This window comes from Portunus trituberculatus, chromosome 17 (assembly GCF_017591435.1).
Source record: "Portunus trituberculatus isolate SZX2019 chromosome 17, ASM1759143v1, whole genome shotgun sequence".
NCBI classification, from domain to species: domain Eukaryota; kingdom Metazoa; phylum Arthropoda; class Malacostraca; order Decapoda; family Portunidae; genus Portunus; species Portunus trituberculatus.
Genome location: NC_059271.1, coordinates 27900496 through 27915985, shown reverse-complemented (window position 1 = coordinate 27915985; position 15490 = coordinate 27900496). Strand labels below are relative to the sequence as shown.

Here is a 15490-nt window from a genome sequence, read left to right as displayed (position 1 = left end):
TGTACTCGTAATTCTTAACTTTGTACAGGATAAGATAATTAATTATTCTTATTTGATCAGGTTTAAGAAAATGTCGGGAGATAATAGTTCAACTCACCTGAGGCAAACCATCTCTTGGTTCGGGGCTCGTTCTGGTTGTTTTATCAGGCAACACAGCTGTTCGGGGTTAGTCCACATAGAAGAGACCTGTATCGCAGAAGCAGTACTAGTGTTAGTAGTGTTAGCATTGGTGTTTTAGGTAAAGCTTCTGCTATTGAGCCGTTTATGGAGAGTAAAGTTGTTACCAGAGAGAAAGAGATGCGGGGAGGGAAGGAAAAAGAGAACACGTATAATAATCCAAAGTAACAGATGGTAAGACGTGAACATGCTGAATGTACTGAAAAATTAATGTTACTTATTTGTTCAATCCTTCACCACAGCATGACGCTATACAATTCTGCCATATACTGTTCAATTCTAAGTAATGAAAGAAAGTTTTGTGAGTATAGGCAGAGATAGATAAAACCCCGCACCACAGCTTCACACCCTCACCATCTCAAGCAGTTCTGAGACGGCCGCTGAGTTGTTCTTGGCCACCTTCAGGTACTCGATAGCGAGGTCGAGTGTTTTCTTCATATACTCGTTGTAGGAGTCGGACATGAACTCTGCGTCCGACGTAAAGTTGGTGGTACTGAGGAAATTAACTATTCGATCCAAAGCGTCCTCCAGGGCAATCGCCTTTCCAGCATACACATCGGCTCCCAAACTCCACCTGGTGACGAGAGCACAAGAGCATGATGAGGCTTCAGAGATCTGTTTTGTTAGAGTTTTCGGTGCCCTCTTGATTCCTTTTAACCGACTCTAGTGACAGTAATTTGGACTTTGAGCGGTGTCATGATTATAGTTATATTTTGACAGTGGCTCTATGATGTTACTGATGCGAAATAAAACTGAGGGAATTCATCTAATAATTTTGTGGCCTTTGAAAATCAGTGATGAGATGATTTGTTACGGCAATTAAGTAACTTGGGAGTAACATGGTCAGCAATCAGGCAAGCAAAAAAAAAAATAAATAAAAAAAAATAAAAATAAAAAATAAAACAAACAAACAAACAAACAAAACTGAACAAGAACAGAACGAGCAAAAACAGAGCAATTCTTCATAGACACAAGAACAACATCAAGAAAAAAAAAAAGAAAAATCGATGAAAATGAAAATAAACACTCAATAAAATTCGCATTATCTTAAATATAGATAAATGAATAAATAAGTAACCAATCTCTGTCTTGGGTCGAGCAGAGGCAACACGATACTTACCAGATCTCATATAACGTTTCGTAAATTCCATCATATGTCATCAGGTCCGAAAACACGTTTATCGTGCCGCTTTTGTAGAGGTTGACCACTTGCTCCAGGTCATCCAGCATTGTTTGGGGCAGCACGCTCAGCTCCTCAATGCTCCTCACAGGCACATTGTTGCGGATCTGCTGCATGATGTACAGTACTGGATACTTTCTGAAAATAACACTTTTTCTAATAGAGCCTCTTCATTCCTCATCCACACACAATTTCTCTCTCTCTCTCTCTCTCTCTCTCTCTCTCTCTCTCTCTCTCTCTCTCTCTCTCTCTCTCTCTCTGATACCACAGCTGTTTCTTTGTGTGTAGCTCTATTATCATTACTATTATTGAGGGTCAACCAATACTACTTTGAAATTCAGCTGAAATAGAAGTAAAGGAAAAATTTACCTTCGAAACTCATCTACGTTATGAGTTGGCATTGGGAAGATAGGTTGCATGTCGGGCATGTCATCCTCGTGCAGCTTCTCCGTGCGTGGCTTGAAGGAATTTGTCTTGTTATGCTTGTCATGCCTGGAATGTCCATCCATGTTTAAATCTTCGTCATCAAAATTAGTGTCCAGTCCTGGATCTAATGACTGATGATAATAATGGTCGTCTGGAAAGAAAACCCCCTCGTTGGGGCCATAGCAGGGGTCATGACCTTGGGGATTAACATCGAAATAGGAGATGATGCTAGGTAGTATGCGCAGCACCAGCCACCGTATAGGTCCATGTGTCGCTATAGCTTGCTCCGCGGCCTGCTGCACCAGACGCATCAACGCCTCAAACTCCGCGTGCACATCGTCCAGCTGTCGACCAGAAGGAAAGTAAAGGTAGACTACAGGACTCGCGTAAGAAGAGAGCCACTCCTCAGTACACTACAGCCCACTACTCTGCCAACACCAGTAACAGAACACACCACACTGCCAACACCAGTAACACTATACACCACATTCCTCAACAGTAACACTCCACATCACACTGCCAACATTACACACCAGACCACCACAATAACACCATACACACACTTTGCCAGTAATATCACACACCACAGCATACACAACAATAATACCACACACCACATCACACCATCATCACACTATGTACTGTACATCACCAACAGCAGCATCTACAGTTCCTTATATGAATAAATTACTTCCTTCTACATGCGCAAATTATTACTATCCTCACATAGAATTAAAGAAAATAATGGTATATGCTTCTTATCTAGAGTATCTTCATATTGCATTTCCACACTTCTACTCTCTATCTTCCATTCCACGTTACCAACATGATGGGAAGAAAACGTACTGTTGGTTCAAGCTGGGATAGGGATTCATAAATGGCGCTGCTGGTATCCCTCAGTTTCACCAACAACGAGTCATTACTGGCGGTGTCCTGCAGGCCGGCGGAGCAAAGGTTGAGTTTTTCGAGTCTAACTTTGCGTTCAGTGGCCATGGCGAATTCCTCCCTCTCCTTCACTGTCCGTTCACTCACCTCGGCAAACTCAGCACCGTAGTACCTCACCTGTCGACCAGCCAACAACGCACACTCCATCACACTTTTATCTCAAACATGACTTGTGATTTAGTCAATGTGTGGTTTGGAATTTACATACCAACAATATCTTAACTGTAAATTTAACTGATTGCAGAAATGAGAGAGAAAAAAAAAAGATAGTGACAACATCAATTAATAAGTCTGAATCAGTGAAGACTTGAAGTGAAGTATCACAGTTATTCACCTGTAACCTTACATACTAAATTAAAGATGTTTATGATATTAATTGTCTCTGGTAGCAACCATTCTGTTAAGCCGTGACAAGGACATACTATCGTCGCGGTGCAGGAACCAACAACCTACCGTAAACTTGATCGGCATAGACCAGATGCCATCGTTCATTTGCACCAGCGCCCCCTTGCCGGCCGCCCCGATCTCGGGCACCACCTCGCAATCCGCCCGGCCCCGCCCTGCACGACACAACATTACCCACTGCATGATTCACTGTCCTTCACCTATGTTCACTTGAAGCTCCATAAACACACGAAACATTATTGGCAGTATTCATTCAATATGTTCACTAGAAAAACAACAACTTAATTTCCACATCAAAGCATTTTTCGTACTGAAATGCAATTATACTTGTGTTATGCTTGTACGTTAATTGACAATAAGAGAGAGAGAGAGAGAGAGAGAGAGAGAGAGAGAGAGAGAGAGAGAGAGAGAGAGAGAGAGAGAGAGAGAGAGAGAGAGTGTGGAAGAAGAACCTGAGAATACGTTTGTCACACTCACTCTTCATTGCTCCCTGAAGGTTTATCCAAGCGAAGACGATGTTGTTGTCGAAGTTATTGTCATTGGTCCTCCTGAAAGGGTCGATGACGAAAGCCACTAGGGCGAACTTCTTGGTGAATGTATCAGGGGCAGACAGTTGTGTCACGTCTACCGGCATGTCATCATCTATGCCCAAAGCTGTGTACATGTGGATCAGACGTCAGATAGTGTTGGAGGGTGACAAGGAACGAAAAGATGAAATAAATAAAAAGAATGACTATGTGAAACAGTAGCATATTTGGATTCTAATATACTAGTTTATAAGCAAGTTAGCAAGTACGGTTATCATGGTGGTGATATTGGTGATTGTGATGCAGTTGTAAGTATCAGTGGTGGTGATGCATGTGATGGTGGCAGTGGCGGTGACATACTCACATTTCCCAGCGCCTGCGTCAGTCATGAGCAACTCCCAGCCTCGAAGTCTTACCCAACTCTGCTTCCACTTCTCGACGTGCTGCAGGTACTTAGCGCGGTCCTGCTCTATGGCATCCGTTATGGTCCTGGCAGAGGATGAAAGGTTGATAGGACTTCGTAAGGGAGATTCGTAGGGCTTTTCTCTCTCTCTCTCTCTCTCTCTCTCTCTCTCTCTCTCTCTCTCATGCCCCACGGTGTCCCTCTCATAATAATACATGTTATTGCGTGGCTTACATTCCGTCAGTCAAGTTGAACGCCGGTACGGTCATCCCGGACAAGCTCATCTTTGGTTTCGTGTACACCAAATAAGCCTGAACCTCCGGCGCGTTGAGGAGTGATGTTTGCGCCATTGCTGCTGCTCCCTTGTTCACGATTGCCATGCTGAACCCTGTTGAGTTTAGCAGTGCGTCCAGATTGACTTAGTGAAGATCTTACTTGCTCATATTTATGGTTCAGCAGAAAATATGATATTATGATTTCATTATGCAATATAGTTTAGACTTCTGAGTAATATGAAGCGTTCGTATATAGAGTCGCATTCAGAAACGCTCTGCTTCCTCACCACAACTATTTTTCAAAAGTGATAGAGATTATACATTTGCTGTTTTCAAGACTATCAATCAATCTCTCTCTCTCTCTCTCTCTCTCTCTCTCTCTCTCTCTCTCTCTCTCTCTCTCTCTCTCTCTCTCTCTATATATATATATATATATATATATATATATATATATATATATATATATATATATATGTATATATATTTATTTATTTATATAACTATATAGATATATAGTTAAAGATCAGTTTAACTTTAACCATAAGAGCCTTCTGAATGTAGTGATGCTGGAAAGAAGTGTTTCAGAATGGTTCATACTGAGTGGCAGAGACCTGGAGCGGCACTTTCAAAGGTAATGATTACATAATATGGATGCATTTAGAGAGGCTTTAGTTAGAAGTCAATGGGGTTTTTACGAGTCTAGTGATAGTATAATGCACTACCACCGAGAGGATTGAGAGCTCGAGTTATCATTTCTGTAGCCTATGAAAACAGTACTATAGCCGAGAGCTTAAAGAGTTTCAAAATACAGACAAATTTGCATATGAAGTGGCCGCCGTGCCCTCACCGGAAGCCATAACGTTTCCTCCTGGTTGCGCTGAAAGTGTCGGGGTTCCATCAGTCTCGCTCACCATCCACTGCAGATCCACAGCTGATGAAAAAAATGTTGCCAATTTAAAATCCTTGCGTCAAACATCCTTCTGACGAGAGACCAAGCTAATTATGTTTCTACTTAAAATAGTGAAAATGCATAGGGCTAACGATAATTAGTTTCGTGGCTTTACTGTACTGGACAAACTGAGCTGCTGTTGTTGGTGTTGTGTGTAGGCCGTGGTAAGGTCATGTTTACTTTTCACTCACCTTCGCTGCAGTTTTTGAGCTGAGCGATGCATTTGTACTGAGAAGGCTCATAGAATTCTGGGACTTCTCCAACATAAGCAGAGACGCAGACGAAGTAATACCCACACAGCTAAAAAGACATTATTTTCCTTTCATTTTAGGTTAGTTACACATTACGCAGAGGAGAGAAAACAACTGCATCATGGAAATGTATACGAAAGAAAATAATTACAAACAAATTGGTCCATAGAAACGATACATGTATGTTTGTATGTATGTAACAATTTGAAAATGTAAGCATGACTAGTTACCAATGTTCATACTATACCTCACAGTGTTTCGCTACTTGCATAGGATGAAGGTAACATGCAGCCTTACATTGTCCTTAATTTGTGACAAGTTCCCTCTGGCTCCCACACCCCTGAACTGCTCAGACTCCATGTGGTAGTTCATTAGTTAGTTAATAAGCACATGAGTGCATGAGTAAGGTAATTAAGATGGTAGATAGCTGGTTAGTTATGAGAGAAGCGTTGTATCTAGAGCAAAATTCCACTGCAGGACTATACGGTTTTCTTCATTTTGTATGGTAAACATGCTTCATGAAGAGACCTAAGGAAACTCACAGAGGACGGTGTATGCAGGTGAAGAGGAGTAGTAAGTTAAAGAATTGACGCTTGCAGCTACTTACCCCTTCTTCCCCAGCGTCGTTGTTTAGGTCCAAGTTTGCGGTGGCGCCGACGTCTGGAAGACCTGGGAAATAGGAAGTGGTTACCAGTTTCTACTGCTCACAAGTCTGAACCTGCTCATTGACCCGCTGGTGGTCAGATACTAGAGGCCCCTCCGAGAAGTCTATAGCACCTCTCCTTCTGCTGTTTTTTTTTTTTTTTTTTATGTAAGACCGGAAACCTACCAGGGGCAACAAAAATTACATAAAAAAGTCCCACTGAGTTGCCGGTCCCTAAACAAATCAAAATGAAAGGAGACTCCTTGGCTGGTATTGGAGTCGTTTTTTTTTTTCCAATTCTAAATCTTGAGCAAACAATGTATATGTAGCTAGGTGCGTATAGTTTTGTGTGAAGGAAGATAGTTGTCTTTTGAGGGCAGGGTGTGACTTCCCCTTTGTGTTGTAAGACACAATGAAAAATTCAGTGAGGTGGCTTTAATGATAAGCTCACAGCACCCCCTGAACCAGTACTGTTAGATCTCGCTGCATGGGAGTAATTATCGTTTCGGAAGGTGTCTATTGCCACCTGGTACTCCTCTTTTCTACTGAATATTGTTATACGACAATAATTTTCGAAGAGAGGCATTGAGAAACAGTGAACTGTATGGTAATTGGATCCTCTATCAACCCTAGTGAATTGCCTGAGTGAGAAGGCATGGACACCAAGAATCATATCCTCCAAAATATCGATGCCTTACAAAGTTAATGACGGTCGTTTAAGAAGGATCTCGCATTATTAATGGAGAAATTAATGAAAAGCAACGTATCATCTATGTGATTTTGTAAAACAGTAGTGATAAGAAAATAAGGCGCTTGGTAACAGACTGGGGTTTGCAGCTCCCAGTCACACTGGCCTTGCTGGTCTTCCGCACGGTGAGCGGTGCTGCGTGAAGGATTGGCTGATTATTTTCTTTCGTGAGTGACATGCTATAGTTGCACATGATGAAAAAAAATAAATAAAATAAATAAAATAAAAAAATAAATAGATAAATTTCAAAGAGATGGATTGAATGTATCTGCACTAAACTTTAAAAAACAACATGAACTTGTATTCTGATAAACAGTAAATAAATTTATTAGCTTCTGTGAGTATTATCATTACTATTATCATCACTACATCCATAAACAATACCATAACCATTGCTTTAATAACCACCACCAACCATACCACATCACTACGCTGGTGGCAACAGTATATTACACCACTATTGACATGAGCCGTGTAATTTATTCACCACCTTCTTGGCAAAAGGTGAACGCCCTCTTTACCACCCGCAGCCATGAGTTCAACACCACCACTCCACTCTAGGCGGCACTCTCACACCACCCGCTCCTCGCCCCTAACTTCTCCCGTTCTCTCCCCCACCGCCGCTGTCCCTGGCATATGGTGTTGCTTCCTCGCCTTCCAACACCTTGTCTGTGACGCAGCCCTACATCTCCAAAGTTACACCCTCGTTATATAACCTACTCCTGCAATAAATCCTCTCTCTAAAATCTTTAAACAAGACATAGGTGCTGAAGGACGTTAGGGATTCTTTCGTGACTTTTAGGTCGTGTATATGAAACTTTAATTGTTACAATTCGTTATGTACTCTCTACTACAGCTGTGGCAATAAGAACCTTATGTTGCGCTGTAAACTCATCGTTGAAAAATCAAACATTAAAGAACATGTTCTCCCCTTTACGCACTTGTGGCAATGATTCAACCTCGTTCTCTGTCAGCAAGTCTGGCTGCAACTCCCTGATGCTGCATGCATGACGGTGAATGTAAAATACTGTATATGATTACATAGGAGAAAGAGTTCTAGGAAAGAAATATGTACCTCCTTCACCGAAATCCTCCTCCCTGATGAAGACTCCGTTGGGGTCGGGTCGAGCCACATCAGGGTTCCTCCACAGCTGCAGCATTAGGTTACCCGAGCTGATCGGCTCATCGTTCATCACCGTCACTGTCTGCAAGATATACCATTACAAATCTTCAAATAATTCTTGTCATTGCTAGACATAGGACAGTGTATCTATGAGGTAAAAGTTTTTAAGATGGACCTTTATTTAGATCAACATTCTTGTCTCCCACCATCTTGAGTTCTTTCAAAAGAGATAAAACTCCTTGTTCCTTACCAAATCATTGCTGATGGTCGCCATTAACTGAACGACAGAAACGGCCGCCATACTGCTCTTGAAGGCCAGGGTGTGTAGCAGCAGCAGTAACACATGTAGTTGTTGACTATTTTCTGGCGCCATCATTCCTTGCCTGAAAGAATAAATCAGTGAGGCGTTAAGTGAGTGAGAAGGACAAGGCGCTGCAGCAACTTTCCTAAATATAGATCCTTAGAATTGCTTTGTATACACACACACACACACACACACACACACACACACACACACACACACACACACACACACCGAGTAGTGTAGTGGTTAGCACGCTTGACTCACAATCGAGAGGGCCAGGTTCGAGTCCCGGTAAGCGGCGAGGCAAATGGGCAAGCCTCTTAATGTGTGGCCCCTGTTCATCTAGCAATAAATAGGTACGGGATGTAAAACGAGAGGTTGTGGCCTCGGTTTTCCGGTGTGTGTTGTGTGTTGATGTGGTCTCAGTCCTACCCGAAGATCGGTCTATGAGCTCTGAGCTCGCTCCGTAATGGGGAAGACTGGCTGGGTGACCAGCAGACGACCAAGGTGAATTACACACACACACACACACACACACACACACACACACACACACACACACACACACACACACACACACACACAAACACACAGACACACACACAACGCGTAGTGTAGTGGTTAGCACGCTCGATTCACAATCGAGAGGGCCGGGTTCGAGTCCCGGTAAGCGGCGAGGCAAGGAGAGGTTGTGGTCTCGGTTTCCCGGTGCGTGTTGTGTGTTGATGTGGTCTCAGTCATACCCGAAGATCGGTCTATGAGCTCTGAGCTCGCTCCGTAATGGAGAAGACTGGCTGGGTGACCAGCAGACGACCGAGGTGAATTACACAATACACACACACACACACACACACACCCGCGGAAGCGGCGAGGCAAATGGGCAAGCTTCTTAATTAATGTGTGGCCCCTGTTCACCTAGCAGTAAATAGGTACGGGATGTAACTCGAGAGGTTGTGGCATCGCTTTCCCGGTGTGTGTTGTGTGTGATGTGGTGTCAGTCCTACCCGAAGATCGGTCTATGAGCTCTGAGCTCGCTCCGTAATGGGGAAGACTGGTTGGGTGACCAGCAGCCGACCGAGGCAAACACACACACACACACACACACACACACACACACGCGCGCGCGTTTTCATCATCATTTATGACCCTCATGTTATCTCCCCCGCCACCTATTCTGCTAGCATGCACCAGTAAGAACATGTAAGACACAAAGAGACCTTCCCGCTGTCCCACTACACTGTCATGCAATGAAATCCGTGCGGCACATCAAACAAGGTCTTCGTGAATATTTCATCCACTGTAGTGACGGAAGAACCAAGGCCGCTGGAGGAGCTCAATGCGTGTCAGCCTCACTCTTACGAATATTCCCTTCCCGGAAACCTTCACTATAGGTAATGAAAGCAAAGCTGCCTCATGCACCGCCACCATCACCACCACCACCAACATCATCGTCATCCTCATTGTCATAATCATCATCATTATCATCATCATCTGCCACTATAATTATTCAAGTACATGTAGGACTTTAGCGTTAGTCAATACTAGAAAAAAATACATGCAGAGAGAAAGAGAAAGAGAGAGAGAGAGAGAGAGAGAGAGAGAGAGAGAGAGAGAGAGAGAGAGAGAGAGTAATAAAGTTGTTAAATTCCTCAAAGTAAAATAAGTTCCTGGTAGAACAATTTTATCAAACGTGAGACGACTTTCCTGAGAAGGAGAGAGAGAGAGAGAGAGAGAGAGAGAGAGAGAGAGAGAGAGAGAGAGAGAGAGACACATATAGATAGATAGATAGATAGATAGACAGATAGATAGATAGATAGATAGATAGATAGAGAGAGAGAGAGAGAGAGAGAGAGAGAGAGAGAGAGAGAGATCTGTGCATGGCGTGTTTACCCGACAAAATAAGAGTCGTCATCTTAAGCTGTATCCTCGAAGGCGAGTCACGCAAACACATCACCGCCACACTACGTAGCTATTCAAGTCGCCTGCACGCATGAATAACCTAGCGTCTATTTATTCACTTACCCATCCATATTCCATCAACCTCGACTATACCCTCCATCCTCACCCCCTATCCCTCTCTCTGCACTATAATTCCTTCCATCACCATATATAACAATGACGAATATCACCACGGTTTATTTACGTGTAGTTATCATAGCAGGCCTCGCAATGGTCGGCCGTGAGTACATAGCGACCGAATCATTACAGTATATAACAAAAAACATATATAGACCGAGGCTAGGGCAGGGAAGGGCCGGGAAGTACATATGCAGGGTTTCGCGGCAAGTGTCACTACTTCTTTACGTGTCCCGCCGCTGTTACTGCTGCTGCTCTTAATACAACTGCTGAGAAGTAGGAGGTGGATAGTAAGAGGAGGAAAGGAGGTTGAGAAAGGCACGCTAATAGACGGCAGAGAGAGAGAGAGAGAGAGAGAGAGAGAGAGAGAGAGAGAGAGAGAGAAAGTAGGAGAAGCAGAAGATAATAACGAAGAGGGAGTAGAGGGAGGGGGAGGGAGATGGCTGAGGATGGGAGGGAAGATAATGACAAGGAGGGAAGGAAGAAGGAGGAACGGACGAGGGGCAATGATAGAAAGTAGGAGGAGGAGGAGGAGGAGGAGGAGGAGGAGGAGGAGCAGGAGGGAAATGAGTGTGTGAGTGAGGAAGTTATATCACGTTACACTCCCATGTTCACAAAATAGAGCAAACAATGGCAGGTGGAGTCTCGTGGAGCTTAAAGGGACGCCGTGTTGATGGCACCACAACCTCATCTGCTACAGTGTGTGCCTCGACCTTCACAACCACCGCTACGAACACCGTCATCCAGACAAAATATTCACATCATGCACTGAATAAAAGAAAAAGCACAACGTCAGACATGTATCAATACTTACAACTACAATAAAAACTATAGATGTTACTACTACTACTACTACTACTACTACTACTACTACTACTGCTACTACTATTATTACTACCACTACTACTACTCCAACCGCCGTAATTATCACTAGTATTGATAAAATGAAGATACTTACTTTATAATTCCTAAAACGTTTCTAACAACACAATCATAAGCAAATTTCAGATAAAAGATATGAAAAATCACCACCACCACCATCACCACCAACCCCACTACTACTACTACTACTACTACTACTAGCACACAATCACTTGAAAAACACAACCGCTACCACCACCACCTTCATTACCACCACCACCACCACTATTATTTCTGAGACACATAATCGACAACCTTCCTCCGCCTTTAACGACAAACTTTTCTTCTCAAAAATCAATAGGAAGCGTGAAGGATGTGAGGAGAGGAGGGAAGAGGGAGAGGGAGTTGTTTCATTTTTACTCTTTTTTTTTTCTCCCCTCACACTCCAGCGCTTACATGAACTCTCTCTCTCTCTCTCTCTCTCTCTCTCTCTCTCTCTCTCTCTCTCTCTCTCTCTCTTTCACATGTAACTTTTAACAGGATAACAAATAAAGGAAAACAAGCGCATCCACTCACTCACCCACACATCCTCACACACACACACACACACACACAGTTAGTTAGTTAGTCAATTTATTGACAAAACAAAATTACATTACATGAACAAAGAACAAAGAACCACACACACATATACATCTCTCTCTCTCTCTCTCTCACACACACACACACACACACACACACACACACACACACACACCTTGACAACAGGATAACACGTAAAAGCAAACAGCGGGACACACACACACACACACACACACACACACACACGTTTAAGCAGATTTATGAGAGAGACAAATATCGACGCCAAGGTATATCATGAAGTCAGATGTCCTCAAGCCATCACTTGTTCACGACGAGAGGCAAAGCTTTACTAGAATTTTGAAACACTTTGAGCTCTTTCGTAAGAATCAAAAACTAGTAGAGATTATTAAACAGATAATCAGGAGTGTTTTGCCCATTAGTGATCGAAAATTATTGTCAAACTATCACTACCTTAATGAAAATAGCCTTGAAAATTCCAAGAACATCTGTCAGAGTCTGTTGAAAGAAAATGATAGAGATAACACTCGGAAAAAGTATGAGATTGTGTGTATTTTCCCAGATGAGAGAGAGAGAGAGAGAGAGAGAGAGAGAGAGAGAGAGAGAGAGAGAGAGAGTACCACACACACAACACCGGATAAGAAAAATGTAAGAGCGATATACCACCAACAAATGTAAGGATAAAAGCAACAACAACAACATGTACTGAGAAAGAAAAGGAGGCGCAAGATAATGACTGTCGTAAACCGAAACTTCCATGGAGAGACACTTGAAACATACAAAAAAGAGAGAAAAAGAAATGAAGATGGATGGTAATGGGTGAGTGGATAGCTCACAATGTCACTGATGATTTAGTTATGATGCATTCCCTGTGTGTGCGCCGAATACCGCTCTTTTACTGACAAAGCGAAGAAGAGGCGTGTCACTTCAGTAAAAACACTTGCGTTATAATTTACATAATCAGGCAGGGGAGAGATAAAACAATCACGAGGCAGGGGAGAGATAAACCAGCGACGAGACAGAGGAGAGATAGAACAGTGACGAAGCAAGGGAGAAATAGAACAGTGATGAGGTAAAGGAGAGACAGAACAGTGAAGAGGCAAAGGACGAAGGAAGGGAGAGATATAGAAAGCGACGAGGCAGGGGAAAGATAAACCAGTGACGAGACAGAGGAGAGATAGAACAGTGACGAGGCAAGGGAATGATGTAGAGGAGAGACAGAACAGTGAAGAGACAAAGGACGAAGGAAGGCAGAGATAGGAAGCGATGAGGCAGGGGAGAGATAGAGCAATGACGCAGGGAGGGAGAGATAGTAACTGATAACGCAGGGGAGAGATAATAGATCAGGAAAACGAAATATAGAGATCGTATTGACGTAAATAAATTCAATATAGATTAGCACCGAGAATGTTACGTAAATGAATCTGGGGGTGATATAGATTAGGCAAGTTACGTCATTCGGTCAGGTCTCGCTGAGAGATTTTTCTAATTACAGGAGAAGGAGAACGGGCAGTTAATTTCGATGTAGATACGGCACGGGAGGATACTGAAAATTACAGGGCGTAAGTGGCAAAGAAAATGAACGTGACAGGAGGACCCCACTTTCCTGCTAGCAAAGGAAACATTCCCAGGGGAGCGATAAGGGGAGTCGAGTAACGAGGAAGAAATTATCGAACTCCAGTTGACGGCGAGCGGAACAGTGGAGTGTAGTACTCTAGTCCGTTCATGACCACGCCACTCACTCCACTCCAACCAAATATTAATTCTCCCTTGTAGCTTTTTGTTTAAGATTTTTAAATAGTTTCTTCTTGTAACTTTTGGTATGATCGAAATATTACCAAATAATACGAAATAATGCGGAATAATAACCAAACAATAGTTCTCCCTTGTAGTTTTTGTTTTCAGATTTTTTAATAGTTTCTTCTTGTAACTTTCAGTAGAATCGAAATGTTTGAATTCAGGGGATTATTTAAAAAGGACATTTTAATGATAGTTTAACAAGGATAATGTAACACAGAGATCCTAGTGAAAGTTCCGCATTATTCTCCTGGTGGGTAAACATGGACGTTCTCGCTGACAAATTAACAAGATCATAGCAATAATATAACAGAAAGATTCTACAGTTAGTTTAAAAAGGAAATGGTTTGATATGATTAATTTATTGCGCAGTAGCCATGAATTTATCAATAGACTTTTTATTGCACACACACACTCACACACACACGAGAGCCTGACTAATCTTCCCTGTAGTCTTTGAAAACATTCGTTATGATAGTTAAACACTTCCAAATATGGGCTAAATAAATAGATTCCAAACGTATTCTACTGCACTGCCTCTTTGTTCTTACTTTATCTACCCGCCACCTTAATGCCTTCCCTCCCTCGCGCGTGGATAAGGAAAGCGATAAGAAGTGTGGCTTGAAATAGAGATGAACTGGAAATAGAGCACGGGGAATCGAAAGGGTCGCTGAGAAGGTTACCAGCATACAGTGGTGGCGGTGGCGTGCATGTGGCGCGCCACTAATATCGCTTGTCTTGCGTAACGCGTTAAAAATTCAAGAAGGTATACACAAGTACTTTCTGCTGGCCTCTACCTGTACGCGTGGAGAGAGAGAGAGAGAGAGAGAGAGAGAGAGAGAGAGAGAGAGAGAGAGAGAGAGGTATGATTACGATATAACTCTTCACTTAGGTAGTTAAGTAAATGAGTAATCTTGACTTAGCTAGTAATTAACCAATGTATTATGGTCCAGGAAATACGTCATCTTTATTGGCCAGGTCTGAGGGAGGGACGTCAACCTCCACCACGTAATAACAACTTGAAAATAACAAGGAGTAATGCGTAATGATAGATTTGTCAATGTTCTGCTTATGTGTGGGGGGCACAATGATTAACTGAAATTGAGCAGAGAGTAGTTACTTAATCCATACGGACTGACTAAATAACAAACTAGATCATCAGAATACCTTGCTCACTTAAAGAAGCTAACTATCTAATCAACAAACCTAACTTAATCAATTGACTGCCAGACAAACTACTTAACTACCATAATTACAAATCAATAACAAATTAAACAACACTTTTGCTTCCTAGATGTGACAAAAAGGAACACTTCCATCGTTCCTCTTAGTGCACACATTGGCTCCTCGGAAAGAAGAACGGCTCTAGCAATCCTGCGTGACCGTGACAGAGCACAATGGTTTCGAGACACAGCAAGGAATGTTTCGGGACGCTTTATGGGACGAAATCGATCTCATATGGTTTATTGATAACCCTTCTTCGCCCTCCTTCCCACCCACGTCACACTATTGTCCTAGCTTCTCCCTATGTCTTCACAATAAACTGGTAAGAGGTGCTACAATGCTTGTGAAACCTTCCCTTCTACTCTGCTGCTTGTTTGATGTGGTATTGATATTGTAAATAATTCATAATTCAATACGGCAAGGTCAGGTGGAAGTACTGCACGACAAAGATCCTACCAATGCTTCATTGTTCTCCACCGTCTTTAATATCCATGACTTGATGCATTAATTTATGTTGCTTAACCGGTGGGTGATGAATTGTCAAAATAGAGAAAAAATATGACTGACGTTTATGTT

At 42.6% G+C, this 15490-nt stretch overlaps 1 protein-coding gene across 1 annotated transcript in view; it reads right to left on the bottom strand.

Moving 5' to 3' along the window:
• LOC123504903 overlaps window positions 1-15490 on the bottom strand; it is a 28574-nt gene that overhangs the window by 3856 nt on the left and 9228 nt on the right. Inside the window, exons 3-16 of the mRNA XM_045255809.1 lie at window positions 8303-8435; window positions 8005-8134; window positions 6146-6207; window positions 5479-5587; window positions 5186-5269; window positions 4298-4451; window positions 4025-4149; window positions 3611-3787; window positions 3182-3288; window positions 2630-2845; window positions 1727-2127; window positions 1298-1495; window positions 532-751; window positions 98-186 (exon numbers count right to left, since the gene is read on the bottom strand). Coding sequence (XP_045111744.1) covers window positions 98-186; window positions 532-751; window positions 1298-1495; window positions 1727-2127; window positions 2630-2845; window positions 3182-3288; window positions 3611-3787; window positions 4025-4149; window positions 4298-4451; window positions 5186-5269; window positions 5479-5587; window positions 6146-6207; window positions 8005-8134; window positions 8303-8435 — 2205 coding nt within the window. The remainder of the gene's footprint in view (window positions 1-97; window positions 187-531; window positions 752-1297; window positions 1496-1726; window positions 2128-2629; window positions 2846-3181; window positions 3289-3610; window positions 3788-4024; window positions 4150-4297; window positions 4452-5185; window positions 5270-5478; window positions 5588-6145; window positions 6208-8004; window positions 8135-8302; window positions 8436-15490) is intronic.